The sequence below is a fragment of the Paroedura picta genome, chromosome 18, assembly GCF_049243985.1.
Source record: "Paroedura picta isolate Pp20150507F chromosome 18, Ppicta_v3.0, whole genome shotgun sequence".
In the NCBI taxonomy this organism is placed as follows: Eukaryota; Metazoa; Chordata; class Lepidosauria; order Squamata; family Gekkonidae; genus Paroedura; species Paroedura picta.
In genome coordinates, this window is record NC_135386.1 from 6,540,702 (window position 1) to 6,563,423 (window position 22,722).

Below are 22,722 nucleotides of genomic sequence, written 5' to 3' on the forward strand. Positions count from 1 at the left end.
CCCACTCTATCAGGGAAGGATGCTGAGTGATCTTGGGACTGTCACGTACCCTCAGCCTAACCTACCTCGCAGGGCTCTCGTGAGGGTGAAATGGATGAGAGCAGAGCAATGTCAGCCACTTTGGGGATCCCATCGAGGAGAAGGGTAGGGTATGAATCAGGGGTGGCCAAACTGTGGCTCTCTAGATGGACTACAGTTACCATGAGCCCCTGCCAGCATAATGCTGGCAGGGGCTCATGGTAATTGTAGTCCACAGACCTGTGGGGAGCCACGGTTTGGCCCCCTCTTGTATAAATGAAGTAAAGAAATATGTAAATCCAGTCTGCCTTCTCCTTCAGACTTTGGAACTTCTATATAGGATCACCAACGGGCAGAACGTCACCGTCATTGTCCAGAAGATGCTTGACTACTTGACCCAAAGCGAGGAGGAATATACGGTCATCAGCATAGTCGGCAAAATAGCAGAATTAGCCGAGAAATATCCTTTTTACCCGCTTTGGAACCAATACATAGTTGCTTCTTTTGCATTGCCAGATTTCTGCAGCAGCATTTAAAACACTTTACCCTCTCAGGCTTTAAAATGGCTTTGCTCAGAGCTGCTGTCCAGGTCATGAAGAGCACTCTGCCGGGGTCTGCAAAAACCATGTTGAGCCTTTGGGTTCCGTATGTTTTAGAGATCTTTTAAAAAATGCTGAATTGTGTCTTTAATTGCATTGCCTCTACAGACGTCATTCACCGCCCTGAGTCTGCCTTGGCGGAGAGAGCGGTCTAGCAATTCAAATTCATATAAATAATTCTAGTAATAGCTCCCCGATTAGCTTGTTTCTATCAGACCAGATGACTTTGAAGCTGGGGGAGGAAATGGTTTGCAATGGGCTGGCCGTCGATGTACTTTTCCTTAACACCCCCGTTACGTATGCTCCTGACAACGAATGGTTCATTTGCACCATGAACGCGGTCTTTTCTGTAGGAGGGGATAAAATGCACCCAGACATCCCCAATGGCTTCTTGAGACTCCTTGCTGAAGGTGGGCAAAACATCCTATGCTCTGTAATGGTTGGGGGTGGGGAGGGTCTGGGTATTTAAATAAGTAGAATCATAGAGTTGGAAGGGGCCATACAGGCCATCTAGTCCAACCCCCTGCTCATAGAATCATAGAATCATAGAATCATAGAGTTGGAAGGGGCCATACAGGCCATCTAGTCCAACCCCCTGCTCATAGAATCATAGAATCATAGAGTTGGAAGGGGTCATACAGGCCATCTAGTCCAACCCCCTGCTCATAGAATCATAGAATCATAGAGTTGGAAGGGGCCATACAGGCCATCTAGTCCAACCCCCTGCTCATAGAATCATAGAATCATAGAGTTGGAAGGGGCCATACAGGCCATCTAGTCCAACCCCCTGCTCATAGAATCATAGAATCATAGAGTTGGAAGGGGCCATACAGGCCATCTAGTCCAACCCCCTGCTCATAGAATCATAGAATCATAGAATCATAGAGTTGGAAGGGGTCATACAGGCCATCTAGTCCAACCCCCTGCTCATAGAATCATAGAATCATAGAGTTGGAAGGGGCCATACAGGCCATCTAGTCCAACCCCCTGCTCATAGAATCATAGAATCATAGAGTTGGAAGGGGCCACACAGGCCATCTAGTCCAACCCCCTGCTCATAGAATCATAGAGTTGGAAGGGGCCACACAGGCCATCTAGTCCAACCCCCTGCTCAACGCAGGATCAGCCCAAAGCATCCTAAAGCATCCAAGAAAAGTGTGTATCCAACCTTTGCTTGAAGACTTCCAGTGAGGGGGCGCTCACCACCTCCTTAGGCAAGTAGCACCACATGTTTATTTTAACCAGCAAGTCTCCCCCACACACACCCCCCCCCTTAAAAGAGAACTGTGCTTTGCTTTGTAGGATTCGAGGATGAAAAGGAAGATAGCCAGCTACGGCTGCACGCTGTCCAATCATACTTCGGGTTGCTCCAGGACGAGAAGGCCGTCTACCCCCAGAAGTTTCTTCAAGTGATGAGCTGGGTAAGAGACATGTGCACTCGGCAGCCCAGGTAGCTCAGACGTTGAACGTAGGAAAGCAGAGAGTGACCGTTTGCCCAAATGGAGAGATCAGGCTTGAGAGTAGAGAGTCCCGTGTAAGACGCTGCCCATTTAATGCCACCTTAGGGGTCCATGCACTTTAGTGACAGGAGAACCTCGTGGTGGCTTTCGGGAAGCCGTGAGTTTCAGCCCCAAAGTGGTCACTTTCAAACCCTATTGTTTTTCCTCGGGATAGTTAAGCCCTTGTTGGCCTCAGCAATGTGGCAGCCGTCCGTAACGTTTAACCCATTTCCTCGCGACAGGTGCTGGGAGAATATTCTTGCCTTATGGCAAATGTCGATCCGGAGGTTATCTTGGCCAACCTGTACAGGATCCTTAAGAGTTACGCTACCTCTGAAACCAAGGCCTGGATTATGGCTGCCGTCACTAAAATAACCTCTCGCACCGCGTGTTCTAAAACAGTGGAGAAGCTGATAATGGACTACAGTACCTCCTTGGACACCTGCATGAGGCAATATGCCTTTGAGCTGAAGAATTTATGTGAGGACAGAGAATCAATGAGGAAGTTCTTTCCGCTGGATGCTAGCTGTGAGGAGATTGTGGTGAGTTGACGGCATTGTGTTTTTCAACAGGTCTGATTTCCCCACTCCTCCACATGCACTGAGCTGGGCGACCTTGGGCTAGTCACAGTTCCGATAGAGCTGGTCTTACAAAGCAGTTCTCTCACAAGCTCCCTCAGTCCCACCGACCTCACAGGGTGTCTGTTGTGGGGAGAGGAAGGGAAGGCGAGCGGAAGCCGCTTTGAGAGAGACTCTTTCGGGCAGTGAAAACCGAGGTCTAAAACCCAACTTTTCTTCATTTTCACTGAGCTCTGCAGAACTGAGTGTTTTTGAAAAAATATTTTTGAGAGATGAGAGGCCCACATTTAAACTTCACATCCTTTGGAACAAAAGATGCTTAGGGATATTTTTAATCACTTCAAAAAGGACAGGGACAAAATGGAGAAGGGGGCAGAGGAGAGCAGAAAAGGATGACCCAGGGCCTGGGGACCAAGCCCTGTGAGGAAAGGCTGAGGGACTTGGGATAATTCAGACTGGAGAAGGGGAGGTTAAGAGGAGGCATGAGGTAGTGAGCTCTCCTCACTGGCTATCTTTAAGCAGTGACTGGACAGATACTTACCATAGATGCTGTTGGGAGCTGGGGGCTGGACTTACATGGTCTGTATAGCCCCCTCCAACTCTATAATTCACCCTTTAAAAAAAACATCAGATTTTTAATGTGAGTTTGTATGACCTTGAATCAGGGGTGAAGAATAAGATCTTTCTGGTCCAGTGATAAATAATCACTCTGACTTTTCCCTCTTTACCCTTCTGCGGCCCCACGGGCTGAATCAAAAAGACATTCTTTACACACCTTCCAATTTTGAACTCATTTTCAGATTTTGTCCTTGTATGCCACCTCTGTCTCCTTGCCTGCCTACTCAGATTGATGCTTTCTGTTTTATCTGCTTCAATGCATCATTCAAATGGATAGACTAGTTAAGTGTCCTCATGAGTAAAAAAACTTGAGTACGGGATGTAGCATTGGCACAGGAGCTGCTGGATACCGGCGAGTTACGCTTATTTTGCAGGGTGCTACTCGCCTGAAGTGCTCTATTCCTTAATCGGATTTCAAACTGTTGCTCTAATTCAATATAGGTAGATGCTTCCTTGTCTTTCCTAGATGGGTTTGTAGCGGAAGGTCTCGGCCGCGGTACGGCACCATATAAGCCTCGCCACCAAAGACAAGAGGAACAGATGTCTCAGGAAAAAGGTGAGTGTTTTCTCCGGATTGTTTTGAGCTGGGTACTTCAAGCCTCCTTTCCCAGCCGAGAGAGAAAGGAGGTAAAGGGTGGGAATCTGTATTTTACACCACACAGAAGGTGAATTATTGGCTGGCCTAGAAACGTATCTAAAATCTCTAAAAAGGTAAAGGTATCCCCTGTGCAAGCACCGAGTCATCTCTGACCCTTGGGGTGACGCCCTCTAGCGTTTTCATGGCAGACTCAATACGGGGTGGTTTGCCAGTGCCTTCCCCAGTCATTACCATTTACCCCCCAGTAAGCAAGCTGGGGACTCATTTTACCGACCTCGGAAGGATGGAAGGCTGAGTCAACCTTGAGCCGGCTGCTGGGATCGAACTCCCACCGGCATGGGCAGAGCTTCAGAAAGCATGTCTGCTGCCTTACCACTCTGCGCCACAAGAAGCCTAAAATCTCTAGATAGTGGCAAATTCCATGAAAGGGGTTTTTGTGGGGTTCAAGCAGCTTACCCGCCTGGAAAATCTGGGGAAACAGGTAACGGTAGCATTATAATCATCAGTATTCACTGCAAAGCCAGCCTCTTTATGAATGATGGTGTGAATTTTGTACTGCGGTTACCGATTTTTGTGTGTAAGTATATTCCCCCTTTATGTACTTGCAGTGGAATGTGCACACACTTTCATACATTCCAAAGTACAGACATGCTTTTTCTCCCTTATAACATAAGACTACCAGAGATTGCAGTCTGCATTTATTACAGTCCTAGGTGAGTAGATTATCGCAGGCTGCCCTTGTTATTAAATGGTTCTTCAGATTGCGACTGAAGGGATTTAACTTGGTATGAACAAGTTGTGCTTAATTCTACTCTGTGACTTATTATTATACAGAATGAGTTTGGATATGTGTCCGTCAAATAAGGACATTGTTGTCCAAGCAAAAACTTTGGAGCCGTTGTCATTTTGCTATGATTGGCGTGTCTCAGGAACACGTGTGAATTCGAAAAGGGTTATGATTCTGAAATCAGTACTGTGGCCCAATAATGATTTGTGTTTTGCTATGTTTCAATTTCACTTCTATTCTCTCTCCCCAATGGGGATCCAAAGTGCCTTACAGCACTCCCTTTTCCTCCATTTCATCCTCACAACAACAGCCCTGCAAGGTGGGTTAGGCTGAGAGCACGTGACTGGCCCCCAAGGTTTCTCTATGACAAAGTGGGGATTCCAACCTGTGCCTCCCTGATCCTAGTCTGATACCTCCACACCATCCGGGCTCTCTCATTGGTAGGATGCTGAATGCGGACCGTTCAGTCGGCATCCCGTTGATGATGAATTGCTTCTTTGCTGTGATCTTCTTATGATCTGTTTTGATGGGTGAATAACTCTGTATTTGCAGCTCTGAATTTCGAGCCTTACGGATTGTCGCTCTCCCAAAGCCTCTCAGCCTGTGCCTTTCTTGGCAGACAGTCTCCTACTGGACTTTCTCTGGGCTCTGACATTTCTGGTAACAGCGGTGAGGCGGGACAGAAGGAGTGAGTATTAACCAAGCAATCCAACTTATTATTGTAATGAAATATGTTAGTGGTTGTGCTGAGTTTAGTAGTCAAACTGCACAAGGTGTGTTTCATAGCTTCCGTCGGGGTCATTGGGTTGGATTCCTGCTCTGCTTCTACCAATCCACTGAACAAAGTTTTTTGTTTGCCAGAATATTTATACCCCGCCTACCCATTGGGATCAGATTTGAAGCCTGCCTCCAAAGTACGTGGCCCATTCCTTGCAGGAAAAGCCACTTAAATTGGCAGAAGCCTGAAGAAGAGCTAAATCCACCCCAGTCACTCCTCTCTCGTACAGCTCCTCAGTGGCAATGAGTACTGACCCTCCCTTCCCCTGGTGCAGAGCATCCTTGAATTTAAGTTAGTCTCCGTTGATCCTCTCCAAAATGCTCCTCTTTCAAGCTCCCTCCTTGGCCCTGCGCTGAGCTGACCTTTCGTCATTGTGTGCTCTTTAGGACCAACAGTCTGAAGCTCGAAGGTGTGAAGAAGCTATGGGGGAAAGAAGGCTACCTGCCCAAAAAGGAAAGCCCGGTGGGGAAAGAAGACAGCTCAAAGCCCGCCGTAGAGAGCAGTGTGTCCGCGGAACCTGCAGTCAATAGCTCTGCCTTGCAGTCTGAGCAAGGAACTGCCAGCCCCTCCAAGGAGGAGAAGGAGAAGCAGCATCTTGCCTCGACCCTCTTTGTCGGCCTCGGCCTGCAGGGCAGCGTCAGTCTGGTACGGGAGCTCTCGAAAGCTTTGTAGCAGCAGCATTTCAAGAAACCCGAGGATGTTGGCTGTTGCTGAGTGGAGGTTCTTCAGACTCAGACATTGTAGCCTGCATGTTAAAAAGGAAATCCATTCAGTTGAAGTGGGCGGGGGGGGGGGGTAGCCATTCCGTCTGCCAAAAGCCAGCTTGGAGTTGAGGGGAGTTGTAAAAATAATTTGTCATGGGCACCAGCGGTTCGAAGTGGAGAAAAGTCAAAGGCTGCCGGGCGGATGCAAGCCCTTGAGCTCCCCCAAAGCCGGTCTTTGTGTCCTGGATGATGCCTGCATGGCTCTCTGCTGAGGATGTGGACGAAAAGGTCCCCCTGTTGTGTGAATCTCGGTCTCAGCCTTTCCCTGCTTAGCAAGGAAGGGAAACATTAGCCAAGCATGTGGCTTACTGTTTTCCCTCCTCTGTAGCTTTGGCCATTCTCTTCCTTCATAATCATTCAAAAATCAAGGGGGAGGATTGTCACACAGGCCTGATCCTCGTGTTTCTGTCCGGAGGTGAGCCAGTCCAGTTGGCGTTGTGCTCAAAGCCTCCGTTACATTCCCTTTAAACAATTCTGGATCCCTTGCTGCTTGTCCTGCCATCTTTTTTATTTCATTTGTACCCTGCCTGAGTTCATAAGAAACTCTCTTACCAACCTACCCATCCACCGTGGTCATCTTTGGAGAGCCTGCTTTAGGAGCCCCTGCTATCTGGAGCCAGATGGGCGGTAACCTGAGATTAGGGATAATTGGTTGTGGCAACGACATTTTGGAACTTTCTCCCTGGGGAGATTCATCACTCTCCCTCTGTGGTAGTCTTCTGCTGGTGGGTGAAGAGCTTTTTGCTTCATTTGGTGTATTCCTAATAACTGTTGTGGACCCTACTCTCTGGTTTTGGTAGATACGTTTTTATTATTATTATTATTATTATTATTATTATTATTATTATTATTATTATTATTATTATTATTATTGGATTTATTACCCGCCACTCCCTTGCGGCTCGTGGCGGGTTACAACAGTATAAAACCCCATAAAATACATTAAAATCCCATTGACACATCTGCAATTAATAAGCTACCTGGCAAGAGCGGCTAATCGACTACCCATTCCCCCACTAGCGGGTGGAGAGGGGATACTGATGGTACCTGTCTCTTTACTCCCAATCCTCAGGTCCCGGGGGGGTATAGATGTTAAGCCTGGTCTCAACCGTAAACCGTTATTGAATTATTTTACATGTCATTTTAAACGCTGTACTAATGTTGAAATAGTTTGATGTTTCCGAATTTGGGAAGGCAGCATAAAAATGCAGGGAAGGCAGCATAAAAATGTTTCAGATCTCCCAGTGAACTTCATGACTTGATAAGGATTTGAACAAGGGTCTCTCGAATTTGCTCTGAGTTCCTAGTCAGGGAGAAAAGCAGGACATTAATAACAATACTTTTTCATTTGTCGCTGTCACTATAAAACTGCTATTTCTTGACACTTGAGTCTCCGATATATTGCTAAACATTATCTTTCGAAGCAGTGTCCAGGAGATCCCTTTATACTTTTGGGGGAGCCCCTTAAAACACACCTGCATTTAAAAATGATATTTCTGTTTGTCTGCTTTCAGATGGGCAAAGGAGAGTCTCTCGCCCAGAAGTTCAAAAGGAAATCTAAAATGGGTGAATCCCAAAATAACGAGGAATTGTTCACAAGGAAAAGCCCGCCCCTAAGTCCTTCGCCCGATGCGTTATCTAGGAACAAAAATCCCTTCCAAAACAACGGGCATCTAAGATTACGGAAAGCGTCCCTGAATTCTTCTGATGCTCCAGAATCGAAGGCAGTACTGGATCGGTCTCGTTCTCTGCCGGAAGCTGGACTAGGTGAGACGCTTCTGGGCTGCACCTTCTCGCCTCCGTCCTTGTTTGCGGACGGGAACATGGAGGTTTTCCAGCCTTCTCCGGACGCTCAGCCCCGAGTCAAAAAGCAACTCTCTTTGACGCCTTCCCTGCCAGAAGAAGTAGCCCAGTATCCTCATTCCGAGATCACGGAACTTTGTGGCAACGACAGCATCGTGTTGTACTTGTGTAAAGTGTGGAAAGAAGACAGTTTCACGCTGTTCGCATTTCTTGCCAATAGAAGTGTCACTACGCTTACAGCCGTCAAGCTGGAATTGGAACCCTCCAGACATTTTAAGGTAACGAGACAAACAGTCTGTGAATTTCCTTATTGGCTCTGTTTTTAATTTCCTCCTGAAAGAAAGACCTGTTATTTAAACAAAAAACACCTGTAATTCCTTTTGGTTTACCCTCCTCCCCTTTGTTTTGTAGATCTCTGGAAATCTCGGCTGCCATTTTGCCGAAATAGAAGCTCAAAGCATAGAAAGCTGCCAGAAATGTGTAGCCATGGAGGAGCTCTGCTCAGAGGGACTGCTGTCTGGATCCCTCCGTTACCACCGAGAGTCAGAGATGTGCCTCCTGTTTTCCGTAACTTTAGTGCTGTTGGATTTTATAAGGTAATTAAGGGGATCTGTTTAACAAGTACATTTGTAGTGCAGTGAAGTAATGGCTGTTGATCTGAATTTTTTCTTTAACTTCATATTACTGGTAGCTCCAGGTACCCCAGGTATACCTGCATGCATTCTTTTCTAAGTTTACTTATTTATTCATCAAATGTATATGCCGCCCTTCCCTGAGGGCTCAGGCAGCTTGCAGATAAAGGTAAAGGTATCCCCTGTGCAAGCACCAGGTCATGTCTGACCCTTGGGGTGACGCCCTCATCGTTTTCATGGCAGACTCAATACGGGGTGGTTTGCCAGTGCCTTCCCCAGTCATGACCGTTTACCCCCCAGCAAGCTGGGTACTCATTTTACCGACCTCGGAAGGATGGAAGGCTGAGTCAACCTTGAGCCGGCTGCTGGGATAGAACTCCCAGCCTCATGGGCAGACAGCTTCAGACAGCATTTCTGCTGCCTTACCACTCTGCGCCACAAGAGGCTCTTGCAAGACATCGTAAAAGCTGCAATTAAAATATTTAAATGTTTAAAAATGACCGAAGTTACATGGACATGCTAATTTTAAAATTGCTTAACATTTTAAAAAGCTCAGATATGTTAAGTTTCCTAGTGATTAGGGAGCCTCCCTGTTGAAAGGCAGTCAAGCTCCGAGTCCCAGTGCCGGGAGGCAGCACCAGGGGAAGGCCTTAACCCCCTGCTGTGTTGTTGGCCTTCCAGAGGAACTGGTTGGGCACTGTGTGATTCAGGAGGCTGGACTAGACGGACCCCTGGTCTGACCCAGCAGGGCTCTTCTGATTCTGTTACGTTCTTCCCCAGACCAATGAAAATAACCACTGAAGAATTTGGAAAACTGTGGCTCTCCTTTTCTAACGATGTCAAACAGAACCTAAAAATGACACCGTCTCAGGGATCTCTATCAGTCGTTTTAAACACCTTGCAGCAAAAACTAAAGCTACACGTTGTGGATATCATAGGTAAGTAACTTGGGGACACCTTCCAGGGTTGTGGCATGTACGATCCAAGTTGGCAACAGTACATCGCTACGCATTTGAAGTAGTCAGTGAAATAGATTCCAACCCCTGCCCCAGATTGCACTAACCCTGGGGAGCAGAGAGAACATGTAGGCCAGGGGTAGTCAAACTGCGGCCCTCCAGATGTCCATGGACCACAATTCCCAGAAGCCCCTGCCAGCGAATGCTGGCAGGGGCTTCTGGGAATTGTGGTCCATGGACATCTGGAGGGCTGCAGTTTGACTACCCCTGATGTAGGCTAACAGGTTGTTGTGATCTGGATAGCCCCGGCTAGCCTGATCCCAGAAGCTAAGCAGCGTCAGCCCTGAGAAGTATTTGGGTGGGAGACCAGGTTCATGATGCAGAGGAGGCAGGCAATGGCAAAACCACCTTGGAATGACTCCTGCCTTGCAAATTCCAATAGGGTCGGCCATAAGCCAGCGGTGACTTAACAGCAGCAGAGCAAAGCAGGTTGACTGATTTGCGGGTGGGGTGGGATTATCTGGCAGGTGCACATATGGCCGAATGGTGGCTCTCCAGATGTCTGCTGGCAAGGACTCATGGGAATTGTAGTCTATGGACATCTGGAGAGCCACTGTTTGGCCACCCCTGAATATGGCAGTATTTCTGTAGGGCGCTGTAGTTTTTGAATTTTGGGGGTGAGGGAGGGGACGAGGGAGAGAGTGCATGTGGTGTTTTGACAAAGATGTTGAAGGAGCCCTTAGAATCATAGAATCATAGAGTTGGAAGGGGCCATACAGGCCAACTAGTCCAACCCCCTGCTCAACGCAGGATCGTTGTGCCCTTGGACACACCAGGCAAGTCGCTCTTTGAATCCAAGACAGAGAGTCCTTTGAACATCACCTTGTAGGGAAGGAGGAGTCATTACTTTTTCTTTGTTTCCCCCAGACAGAAATTGCTTTACTAAGCAAGGCATGGATTTGAGGCTCATAGCAATCCTGTAATTCAGATTATAGCAAAAGCTACATATGAAAAGAAGTGCGTTATTACCATGCCAGACATCGTTTATAATTTAACGGGAGGTCATCTCTCTCCTCTCTTTAGGCAGCGAGGGACTAGCAGCTTGCAGGCTGCTTCCGTCGGTCCCCGGCTTGCTGCACTGTCGTATCCATGCTGGGATGCTGGCCCTCTGGTTCAGGTCACCGTGTTCTGCACTCCCAGACTGTTTACTTTACCAGTGTCAGAAGGTGATGGGGGAATCCTGAGGGTGTCTGGAATGTCTCCTCGTCTGGGTGGAAGTGTATGATTGTGCAGGGGTTGACCCAAACAAATCTGTCTACCAAGAGTGGCGTTGGGCAAGTTTAGGCCCCCTGTGTACCTCTGGGCTAGTATTCTTAGGTGCCTGCCCGAAAGAGAGAGAGGAAAAAAAAAAAAAAGCTCAGGATCTATCAGTCACTGACGAGTGGCAAAATAAAAGTATTGGTAATTGCTTGAATGAGACGCATTGTCTCGACTAAAAGGATGTCTTCTTGGTTACATACTTGTATAAGTCGTGACACTTTATTCATAGGATCGTTTGCTGCTTAATGAAGCTGTTAACATGTCTCATGTTGTCAAGTTGCACCTGAAACCTCACTCGCTTTGTTTGTGACTGCCCCCCTCCCCAGCATCCAAAGCCACCAGTTTTATTAAAAACAAGATGGCGGCTCTCGCAGAGCAGTTTGGTTGCTCGGCGGTTTGCCAAACGTCTGTGTGAAATTGACATTTGTTGACAAGACACACGAACCATTGTTGTCCACACTGGCTTGGCGTTATGTCAAACACAAAAGGTTGTTTCCCGGATGATGGGGTTTGGGGATGTCATTCCGCGTGCCTCGCAGAGGATTCGCTCAGATATGCAAGATGTTTTATAATTTAAGATTGCCTGGGCACAGTTTGGCTTCCTTCATTATAAAGTTGCAGTTTTTTGTCTTGCAAAAAAAAAGCTACGGCTACTCATGGGGTTCCGTGGATGCCGAGCGCCTTGAGCCCCCGTTTTGAAACCGTAGTGGGGACCTTTGGGGACAATTTCTGTTACGGGAAATGGGTCTGGGAAAACAAAATGAACTTCCATGTCGATTTTCAGATACTTGCTCTGGAAAATGTTAAAAAAAAACCTTAGTCACATTTCTCAGGGCAGCAGGGTCAAACCAGATGAGCAGCTGAAAGTCCTGGGTCTGGACCTCCTAGGGTTTAAAAAAAAAACAAAAAACAATTATCAGGTTCTGAAGTTTTGATTTGGACTGAGGCTGGGACTTGAGGAGATTGTGATTGAACCTGCCTTTTCCCTTCTGTTCTCCTGATCCAAAACAATTCGAGGCAATCAGTTACCTGGTCTCTTGGGCGAGCATACAATACTGTCATGCAGCTTGTGCTGAACTGGCCTTGTCCAAGTGACTTACTAATGCAAACCATTGTGGATTGACACTTGCTTTATGATGCTTGGGAGCTGCATGGTGGTTTTGACAGTGCTTGAAAGCATCACTCACAAATACGTTCGAAATCAAAAGTAGTTCTTCTATGCAGTTTGTGAGGTTCTTTCTTGCGTCTTCTCGTCACGAAATGTCTTTGTCTGCAATTGTTCCCTTCTGGCGCCCAGGGTGAATCTGAGCTTGGCGCTATCAAAACTGTCAAAACTGCAGTATTTGGGGGATTTGGTATCTCCAAAAAAAATGTTCATAGGAGCCTACAGCATCCTTGGGTTGAAATCTGATGTAGCAAACTCCGTGTAAGACGATTATGACTGAAAAATGACAGGCCTATCAGTCTAATGATACTGGGTATGTTGGTGGAATCTGTTACTGAAGATGGATTTTTATTATTTATTCAGTTTGTTGGCACATTGATGAACAAAAGATATTGGAGAATCAGCATGGATTCTGTAAGGGGAGATCTTGTCTCACTAACCTTTTAGAGTTATTTGTGGGATTAAATAAACATGTGGTCAAGGGTGAAACAGTAGTTATTTACCTAGACTTCCAGAAAGCTTTCAATAAAGTTCCTTATCAAAGGCTCCTAAGGAAACTCAGTAGGCATGGGACAATAAGTCCTCTTGTGCAGGGGTAGTCAACCTGTGGTCCTCCAGATGTCCATGGACTGCCCATGTGGTCCTCCAGATGTCCAAATGCTGGCAGGGGCTCATGGGAATTGTAGTCCATGGACATCTGGAGGACCACAGGTTGACTACCCCTGCTCTTGTGGATCAAAAACTGGTTAATTAACAGGCAACAGAGTCATTATAAATGGGCAATTTTCACTGTGGAAAATGGTAAAGTAGTGGAGTATCACAGAGCTTAGTACGAGTTCTGGTACTTTTAACTTGTTCATTCATGATTTGGAGTTGGGAGTAAGCAGTGAAGGGGCTAATTTAGCAGAAGAGAGTAAGTTGTCCAGGACAGCGATAGCCAGGGAAAACTGTGAGGGGCTAAAGGGACCTGCGTGGGCATCAGCGTGGCAAATAAGGTTTAACATAGGCAAGTGCAAAATAATGCACATTAGAGCCAAAAATTGTAATTATATGTTGCTGGAGTCTGAACTGGCTGTAACTCGCCAGGAGAAAGATCTTGGAGTTGTGATAGATAATTCTTGGAAAATGTCAACCCAGTTTGTGACCGCAAATGCTGTGCTTGGGGATTATTAAGAAAGGGATTGAAAACAAAGCAGCCAGTATCATAATGCCCCTGTATTAATTCAATGGTGTGTGCATTTCTGGTCATTGTACCTAAAAAAAGATACTATTAGGGTTGGAGGAAGTACCCAAAGGGGCAATTAATAAGATTATGGGGCTGGAGCACCATCCCTATGAAGAAAGGCTAAAGAGTTAAGGGCTTTTTAGCTTGGAGGAATGATAATTGAGGGGTGACATAATGGAGGTTTACAAAATGAGGCCTGGGATAGAGAAGGCAGAGAAAGAAGTCCTTTTCTCCCTTTCTCCACAATACAAGGACTCATGGGGACTCAATGAGCAAGGCAGAGATAAAACATAGAGGCCTCTTTGCAAATAACCTTCTGCCCTGGTTAAAAGCATGCATATAAGATGCATATTAAGATTGTCGCTCTACCATGTACTTCACTTTCAAGCTCCAGAAAGGATAAATTTCAAATAAGAGTGTGGAGCCACCAGTGTGTATTGTCGTGTGGTGCAAACTTGCTGCGTGCACAGCCACAATCGCAAGAAAATCCTGATGGCACAAAATAATAGTTGTCTCTGTGGTGGTTTTTGTGGTGGTTTTGTCGGTGTGGAAGAAGGGAGTACAGTTGTGCTGCGTGTTTATAGATGTTGTGTACTGTAGAGAACCTGAACAAAGGGGTGGGGGGAGCCTGGGTGACTGGAAGGACGACTCTGGACACGAAGCTGCCTTCTATGGAATCAGACCTTGGGTCCATCAAAGCCAGGATTGTCAACTCAGACCAGCAGCAGCTGTCCAAAGCTTCATTCAGAGGCCTTTCACGTCACCTACTGCTGCTGGGGATTGAACCTTCTGCAGGCCTAGCGGATGCTCTTCCACTGAGCCCCTTCCCACGTGTGTGCGCTTTGTGCAGAGCAGCACAACGTGGTCCCCCCAAACGCCGGGTACATGGACAGGCCTTGCCTCTGCTTCGGCTGCACAGTAGACGTCTTTCGAACCACTTCTCTGTGAGGAAGTAAAGCTGCTTTTTACACACTCCAGAGGACATCAGGGGTCACAGGCCTCAGGAGTGCGGCGTGGCCACCCACAGAAGTGAGCCAACGGCTTTGCCACGATCTCCAGCGTCATCCAAATCGAGGGCTTGACTCAAATGCACTGAAACGTATTGAAATCACAGATGTCGGCGTCTAGAATATGCATTTAAGGTTTACATTTGTTCATTGCTGATGTCGAGGGAACCCCGGGAACGTTCTTTCCACTGACTGCGGGCAGCGTGCCTCAGATATTAAGGGGAGGCTTGAGCAAAACATCATGGATTGTGTCAGCTAGCAAAGCTTCCGTTCCCAGGCTATGCAGTTTCCTGCCATTACAGCCATGTGACATTTTAAATCGATATCCCACCATTGCTATGCCTTTTGCATACTGAACATGAGCAGAGTTCTTCTTCTTCTTCTTTTTTTGACACTTGGTTGGAAAGATTTTTTTAATTCTGGCGTTTTAACTGTTTATCTTGTAAATGTAAGGAATTTTGGGAGAACCATCACTAAAACTTATGTTTGCAGGACCTAAACGGGGTTGCTCATTTGTACCTGTGGTACACTTTTATTTTTAAATTGTCTACAGAAACTGCTTCCCACACCACCACCCCCATCCCTTGATCTGTAACTTTATAAAAGTCCAGTGTAATAAAATATTCTGCTGCTTTAAAAGGAAAAAAAAAAAGTGTTATCTCGCTATGAATCATTTGTGGCATTCTTTTAAAATATTTAGCGACCTGTATCCACACAGCTCCTCTGATGGAATAGCACTTATGGTCAAGGGGGGGGGGCAGCTTCTACAGAGTCGTCACTCCCCCCCAAAAAATCTCTTATTGCAATGCCTGTCTTCGCCATCCTGCTATCCCAGGGGGTTTGAGACACGTGGTATGACATGTCTTTAGATGGGCTTCTTCCAACTGGTTTGCACTGGGTCCCAGTAACCGTAGTCCTACTTGCCTTTCCTTTTCAATGTTTTATGCTGTCTGGTCGTGACTCCGCCTTGAGGCTCAGCAAGAAATGTGGGCTTGCGGCGTCAAAGTCCAGCGATAGATGGATGAAGAACACGAAATGAGAATTATACCATAACAAGAGGGAACTGCCCTGAGCCGGTTTCGGGAGGGTAGTAGAGAAATGTAATAAATAAAATAATAATAACCCACACAGACGGTCGGTAGGCATCTCATTTTCCCCTACCCCACTACTTCCTCTTTCCCCCGTAGCGTCTCCCCTTTTCCTGCTTCCTTCTCTCCTTCCCAACGGCAAATCTATGTGTAATTGCGCCTCTATCTTTAGTGGCCTCAACCTAGAAAAAACTATGGCCCAGTAATGTTGCGCAGGCCATTTGGCCAAGCCCATTTGTGCAAGCACCGGGTCATGTCTGACCCTTGGGGTGACGCCCTCTAGAGTTTTCATGGCAGACTCAATACGGGGTGGTTTGCCAGTGCCTTCCCCAGTCATTACCGTTTACCCCCCAGCAAGCTGGGTACTCGTTTTACCGACCTCGGAGGGATGGGAGGCTGAGTCAGCCTTCAGCCGGCTGCTGGGATCGAACTCCCAGCCTCATGGGCAGAGCTTTCAGACTGCATGTCTGATGCCTTACCACTCTGCGCCACAAAAGGCTCTAATATGAAACCCCTAAAGATTGTTGGCTGCACCTCACTTCCTCCTGTATCCCCTGCCCTGCTCTCTTCATTCCCGCCCCTTGGCAACTCCTACGTCCTCTCCCCTTTCCGTGCCTCCTTCCCAGCCATTCACCAACCTACCTTTTATCTGTTTCCCATCTTCACCCACCTGGAGTCCCCCACCTTAATAATAGCCTCTTTTAGCTTTAAAGCCTTCCGTTTGTCATTACTGTCTGAGAACAACGTCTTATAATGGCATGAGACCTCAAAAGAAGTGCCAGGGAACAGACAGCTGTTGAATCACAAATCATTTAATGTATAATTTATAATACAATGCACAGTTTTGTAGCTGATTGATAGTTTGGAGCAGAATGCTTTACCATGTTTTATGTACTAATATATAAAAGTAAACCATGAATGTACAGCATATACCGACACGAGCAATGCTTAATAGTCGCTCCTCATTTTTAAGGCTACCAAAGTCTTATAAATAAAAGTGACAAGACAGTTGGCTGTTTCCTAAAATAATTAAAATCTGAATAGCAATGTGTGCTATTTTTTTTTTATAAAGCAGGATCTCCTCTTGTGCTTTCTGTTCTGGAACACCCTTCCTTTCTGCTTTGCCTCCCTGCGGAAAGCTTATTAAAAGTCGCTGTATCTGAATTTCTAATGCTCTGCATTTCCCCTTTTTGGCAAACAGTCCAGGGACTCAGAAGCAAAACGGGCAAACTGAGGGACACTCTAGGCAAGTGACTGTCAACGAGTTAAAATCTTGCACATCAGTGCTTACCAGCCCGATCCCAAGAGCTAAGGAGGGCCAACCATGGCTAATATTTGGATGAGAGCCCTCCAAGGATTTGGGTGGTAGTTCCTCCAAGGAACACTAGAGGTCATGGCACAGTGGCAGGCAATGGGAACCTGCTTCCGAATGGCTGGCTGCCAGTCAGTGCTTGGGTCTCCAGGCTACGCTACACATGCCACGCGATGAATAATAGCAGGGGCCTGGCGACATTATGAACTCTGCTAATTTCCAGAATTTACTTGAGGCAGCTGTTGAACGTGGGCTTCACCTAGAAATACCCGTGCTGCTTCCGTGGTGTTGACAGCAGGGGTCACTGCAGTGTTTGTGTTGCCAAAGATGCACTGTCACCTTCTGCAAATGCCCCCTTAAAATGATTAAGGCTCCCACCAAAGAGTTTGATATGGTTCTAGAATGCCTATGTGGATCTATGTTACTCTAGGCTAGATTAACTATGGAAGGCAGGCAGGAAAACTGTGAGTTTATCTGTGAAGGCTCTTATCAGTGTAAAGGGCTTCTGGTACATTTTCTTTGAGGAGCCCAGGGTGGCCCACGTGAATCTCCGCAGCCCTCCGGACTATCCTCATGCCCACCTTGTGAGGTAGGTGAGGCTGATTGGGTGTGCTCGACTGGCTTCAAGATCAAGCAGTGATCCTCATGGCCGAATGGGGAATTCAAACGCTGCTTCTCTACCGCTAGCCTGTCACTCAGCACATCCAGCAACGCTCCTCTGAAAAGGAGCGGAATAAGAGGATTGAAATCTTGGTGGTGCTGCTGCTTCTTCACTTTATCTGCTAACAAACCACAAGTCTCCTTTCCTTTCCAGTGTCATCTTGAGTTCTTTGTGGGGGGTACACAAATGAATTCCAGCAAGCTGTTCGTGATTTAAGGGCGCCCTGACATTATCTGCCTGCACTGAAATGGCCCACTCCATGGTGCAATAGGGGCTGCAGTAGAGAATCATAGAGTTGGAAGGGGCCATACAGGCCATCTAGTCCAACCCCCTGCTCATAGAATCATAGAATCATAGAGTTGGAAGGGGCCATACAGGCCATCTAGTCCAACCCCCTGCTCAACGCAGGATCAGCCCTAAGCATCCTAAAGCATCCAAGAAAAGTGTGTATCCAACCTTTGCTTGAAGACTGCCAGTGAGGGGGAGCTCACCACCTCCTTGGGCAGCCTATTCCACTGCTGAACTACTCTGACTGTGAAAATTTTTTTCCTGATATCTAGCCTATATCGTTGTACTTGAAGTTTAAACCCATTACTGCGTGTCCTCTCCTCTGCAACAGGGCTCCCATTCTAATGGCTGAATCTCCAGTGCTCCTCTTGGGTCTCGTGGCTGGAGTCTAGTGGACACTGGGGCTAAAACCAGTAACAATTAGAGAGCAGCTTGGGCAGTGCAGAAAGTTTGGGAAATACGAGCCACATATGGCTCTCACGTTTTCGTTTCCTTCCATAAGAAAAAAAAACCAAGCCAAAAATCAAAGTTTTGTGCTTCGGTCGTATCTGGCCTGCAACATGATTTCCACGCCTGACCTTGCGTGTGTACAGCAGGAGATCTGCCATGTTGAGGGCGGTCAGGGATTCTCTTGTCATCAAAACGGTGTGGAACTGCTCATCTCTGGCGTGGATATAAGGCTTTGGGGAGGGAGGCTGGGAAGAGGCATTAAATTGTAGCCCCAGCATGGCAGTAACAGTGGTTATGACACAATGTGATTTGACATGACAAACTGTCCTGCATTCTAAAAAGCTACCGGTGGGCCCAGGGACTCTGCGTGACTAGTTTTCTGTCTTGTTTTCCATGAACAAACAATGCTGACCGATCCAGATTAGAGATGTCCCGTTTTGCAATTACAGTCAGGAAGTGGTGCTTGCCTTTCTGACCTACCTTCTCAGCTGACATTGCTTACGTTAAATCTATCTTGAAAAAGCAAAGTTTCAGAGGATTTTCTCGTCAAGTAGTTTGTTGATCCCGTCACAGATCTTTTTGAGGTGAGGGCGGCATTCCCCATCCAGGCTGTACAGAGCGGTCAGGAAGGCCACGTCTGCAAAGTGGTTGAAGACGTGGTTGATTCGGGCGTGGGACCTGGCCGTCAGGTGCCGCTCCACCAGTTCGTGGACCAGGTCCTTGCATTCGTGCAGGAGTTCGGAAAGTACGTTTTTGTCGAAGGTGTACTCCACCTCGTAGAAGCTGACGATGGTCATGGCCGCTTGGTTGAGCTTCTTGCGGAACTTCTCGACGATCTCCAGCTCCTCGCGGTTGAACTGGTTGTTGCGGTAGAGGATGCCGATTTTGATGGCCACCTTGATCAAGTCCTTCATGGTTTTGTGGGCTTCTTTCTTGTTCTTCAGGTGCTCCGTGGTCACTTTGTACAGCTCGTCAAAGATTTCGCTGCTCGTGTCATCGATCAACATGTTGGCCATGGTCTTGCTCGCCATTTTACTCAAGATCTTCTTCTGGGCTTGCAAGGCGAGACTCTTTGAGCTGAAACTGTCAGGACCTAGGAAGGGCAGTGGAGAGAGAGAGAGAGAGAGAGAGAGAGAGATGGGGGGAAGTTCACTACATAATTTTCAATACACATCCTATTATATGTTATAGATAGACTGGGGTCCCCAACCTTTTCAAGCCTGCGGTCGCCTTTGGAATTCTGACAATAGAGCTGCAGAAATGAAACAAGTAGAAGGAATCTTTTATTCAAAGGACGAAACAAGCCGGGAATGCAAAAAGGTTAGTAAGCGTTTTCAAACGCATTAAAAACAGTTTTGACACCATGGTTCAAAAGCGTATCCCTTAAGATGAAGTATTAGAATAGAATCTTATTTTTAAAAAATAGTAGTAATTCAGGGGACAAGTAGATGTAGTCACAGCCTAATAGCTGCTTATGCCCACAGTGTTAAGATTGTTTCTATACCAGACCGGAAAGAAATTGGACAAATGGCTTTGTAGAATATTTGTTTGATTTTGTCACTGAAGAACTTATGTTTGAAAATTTTTAATAACCAGTCTGTGTTCTGGCACCTTTCATGTTTCAAAATCTACACAGCCCTCCAGAAGCCTCACTGGTCCATAGCCCCTTGCGGTCCCACCCATTTCTGAAAAACACTCGGCCAGTGCCAAGAAGGGTGGCAGTGGTACCATGGTGCCCAAGGGCACCACCTTGGGGACCCCTGACATAATCTATATACCCATGGTTTTCTTTTTCCACGAGTGCTGGAGACCACCAAACTCTGGAAGGATATGACTTGAATGCTTACAGTGTTCACCTACTATGAAACCAAGACGCCTTGTTTAAGTCATTTCCAAATTCAGTTTTTGTTGTTGTTAGGTGCAAAGTCCTGTCCAACCCATCGCGACCCCATGGACAATGATCCTCCAGGCCTTCCTGTCTTCTACCATTCCCCGGAGTCCATTTAAGTTTGCACCAAATTCAGTAGAGCGCTCATAAAAAAAGAAAAAAAAGAGGCCCTCTGGCCAAATTCAAAAGTACTTTCTCCATTCTCCTGCCACTCATCTCAGCAGGAGTGACCTGCCATTCAGGCACTTAGAATAGCCGATTGCCAGCTTAAAAGGCCATTCGCGGAATCTAGCGAAATTAAGTTTTTATCAAACTCAGCTGGTGTGGAAAGACGCATTCAGCGGCAAACCTTTCACAGGCGCATAACAGACAGCGCTGACATTTCGCGGAGTAGCTACTGTTGAAACAGAAGACGAGCAAGCCTAGTCTCTTAAGTTGATGTACGGACAGATATGCAATGTATGTTTGCGTAGGGGGAGTTCTGCTATGCCAGTGACCCTCAACAGGGGTGAGGGGGAAAACGTTCCGGCTCTTCCAGCCTGAGCCTCTCCCCCTGCCTCCGTCAGAGAGCAGCACAAAGCCCTTAAGGAGGAATTAATTTTATCCTGAAGTTTCTGTAGGAGGTGAAAAGTGATGATGAAGAACCCGACTTGGCTGCCGGAAAACTTGGCGACAATATAAATTCGGGGAGGGGGTAACTATGCTGGTCAGATTCAGATACCTTTATTTGCATATGATTTGATAGTCATAACATTTAAACCAGACACAAATTCTGGGCATAGACATATGGACAACAGTAATAAGGCCTTATGTCTTGCAGCCAATCTGCAGCAGAGATAGATTAGTTCTCGAGATAATTGACTGAATTTTTGCAAGGTCCACTATCTGAAAAGGCTCCTTTACACTCAGCAACATTTTCAGCAGATGTTGCTCATCGATGCCCAGATACTTCAGTTTTCCCATAAACCTCCCCTCCCATAAAGATGGAACATCTGAAATTTGGGGCAGTTGAATAATAAGTGGCTAAGGGAATCTGCTACGTTGCACCCGTGCAGACAGCTTCTCTCATTTCGAGGGGTTTGAAGGAAGTGGCCTCTTGATAGGCGTGAAGGGATGATATTTAGGCGCGCAAGGAGAAAGGCTCCCCCTCCTCAAGGCAGCCATTTTGTAGCTGGCTCCTCCCCTCAATTTGGCAGCCATTTGTAGCTGGCTCCTCCCCTCCTCAAGACAGCCATTTTCTAACTGACCTCTCCCCTCCTCATGGCAGCCATTTTGTAGCTGGCTCCTCCCCTCCTCAAGACATCCATTTTGTAGCTGGCCTCTCTCCTCCTCAAGGCAGCCATTTTGTAGCTGACTTTTCCCTATCCCTGGCAGCCATTTTGTAGCTGGCTCCTCCCCTCCTCAAGGCAGCCATTTTCTAGGTGCCTCCTCCCCTCCTCGAGGCAGCCATTTTCTAGCTGCCCTCTCCCCTCCTCAAGGCAGCCATTTTGTAGCTGGCTCCTCCCCTCAATTTGGCAGCCTCTTTGTAGCTGGCTCCTCCCCTCCTCAAGACAGCCATTTTGTAGCTGGCTCCTCCCCTCAGTCATGATTGGCTGATCTCACTTCCCTATTCAGTGTTGATTGGCTGAGCCTTGTGATCTCACTTTCTGTCCCAGTGTTAATTGGCTGATCTCACTTCCTGACTTTGTGTTTGTTTGTTATTTTGGCTCCTCCCCTACCCCTGGCAGCCATTTTGTAGCTGACTCCTCCCTTCCTCAAAGCAGCCATTTTGTAGCTGGCCCCTCCTCTCCTCAAGGCAGCCATTTTGTAGATGGCTCCTCACCTTCTCAAGGCAGCCATTTTGTAGCTGACTATTCCTTACCCCTGGCAGCCATTTTGTAGCTGTCCCCTCCCCTCCTCGAAGCAGCCATTTTGTAGCTAGCTCCTCCCTTCAGTGTTGATTGGCTGATCTCAGTTCCTGATTCAGTGTTGATTGGCTGAGCCTTGTGATCTCACTTTCTGTCTCAGTGTTGATTGGATGATCTCACTTCATGACTTTGTGTTTGTTTGTTATTTTGGCTCCTCCCCTACCAATGGCAGCCATTTTGTAGCTGACACCTTACCTACCCATGGCAGCCATTTTGTAACTGGCTCCTCCCCTCCTCAAGGCAGCCATTTTGTAGCTGGCTCCTCCCCTCCAAAAGGCAGCCATTTTGTAGCTGGCTCCTCCCCTCCTCAAGGCAGCCATTTTGTAGCTGGCTCTTCCCCTCCTCAAGGCAGCCATTTTGTAACTGGCTCCTCCCCTCCTCAAGGCAGCCATTTTGTAGCTGGCTCCTCCCCTCCTAAAGGCAGCCATTTTGTAGCTGCCCTCTCCCCTCCTCAAGGCAGCCATTTTGTAGCTGGCTCCTCCCCTCAATTTGGCAGCCTCTTTGTAGCTGGCTCCTCCCCTCCTCAAGACAGCCATTTTGTAGCTGGCTCCTCCCCTCAGTCATGATTGGCTGATCTCACTTCCCTATTCAGTGTTGATTGGCTGAGCCTTGTGATCTCACTTTCTGTCCCAGTGTTGATTGGCTGATCTCACTTCCTGACTTTGTGTTTGTTTGTTATTTTGGCTCCTCCCCTACCCCTGGCAGCCATTTTGTAGCTGGCTCCTCCCCTCCTCAAAGCAGCCATTTTGTAGCTGGCCCCTCCTCTCCTCAAGGCAGCCAT

General features: G+C 47.2%; 2 protein-coding genes across 2 annotated transcripts in view; one reads left to right on the plus strand and one right to left on the minus strand.

Moving 5' to 3' along the window:
* The first annotated feature begins 2,455 nt into the window (after positions 1 to 2,455).
* AP4E1 (adaptor related protein complex 4 subunit epsilon 1) overlaps positions 2,456 to 22,722 on the plus strand; it is a 117,212-nt gene continuing 96,945 nt past the window's right edge. Inside the window, exons 1-9 of the mRNA XM_077318075.1 lie at positions 2,456 to 2,658; positions 3,779 to 3,868; positions 5,250 to 5,385; positions 5,862 to 6,120; positions 7,754 to 8,320; positions 8,454 to 8,638; positions 9,455 to 9,612; positions 10,714 to 10,856; positions 19,338 to 19,466. Of these exons, the coding sequence (XP_077174190.1) occupies positions 3,853 to 3,868; positions 5,250 to 5,385; positions 5,862 to 6,120; positions 7,754 to 8,320; positions 8,454 to 8,638; positions 9,455 to 9,612; positions 10,714 to 10,856; positions 19,338 to 19,466 (1,593 nt within the window). The 5' untranslated portion in view covers positions 2,456 to 2,658; positions 3,779 to 3,852. The remainder of the gene's footprint in view (positions 2,659 to 3,778; positions 3,869 to 5,249; positions 5,386 to 5,861; positions 6,121 to 7,753; positions 8,321 to 8,453; positions 8,639 to 9,454; positions 9,613 to 10,713; positions 10,857 to 19,337; positions 19,467 to 22,722) is intronic.
* TNFAIP8L3 (TNF alpha induced protein 8 like 3) overlaps positions 16,232 to 22,722 on the minus strand; it is a 52,631-nt gene continuing 46,140 nt past the window's right edge. The window contains exon 2 of the mRNA XM_077318085.1: positions 16,232 to 19,239. Within this exon, the coding sequence (XP_077174200.1) occupies positions 18,677 to 19,239 (563 nt within the window). The 3' untranslated portion in view covers positions 16,232 to 18,676. The remainder of the gene's footprint in view (positions 19,240 to 22,722) is intronic.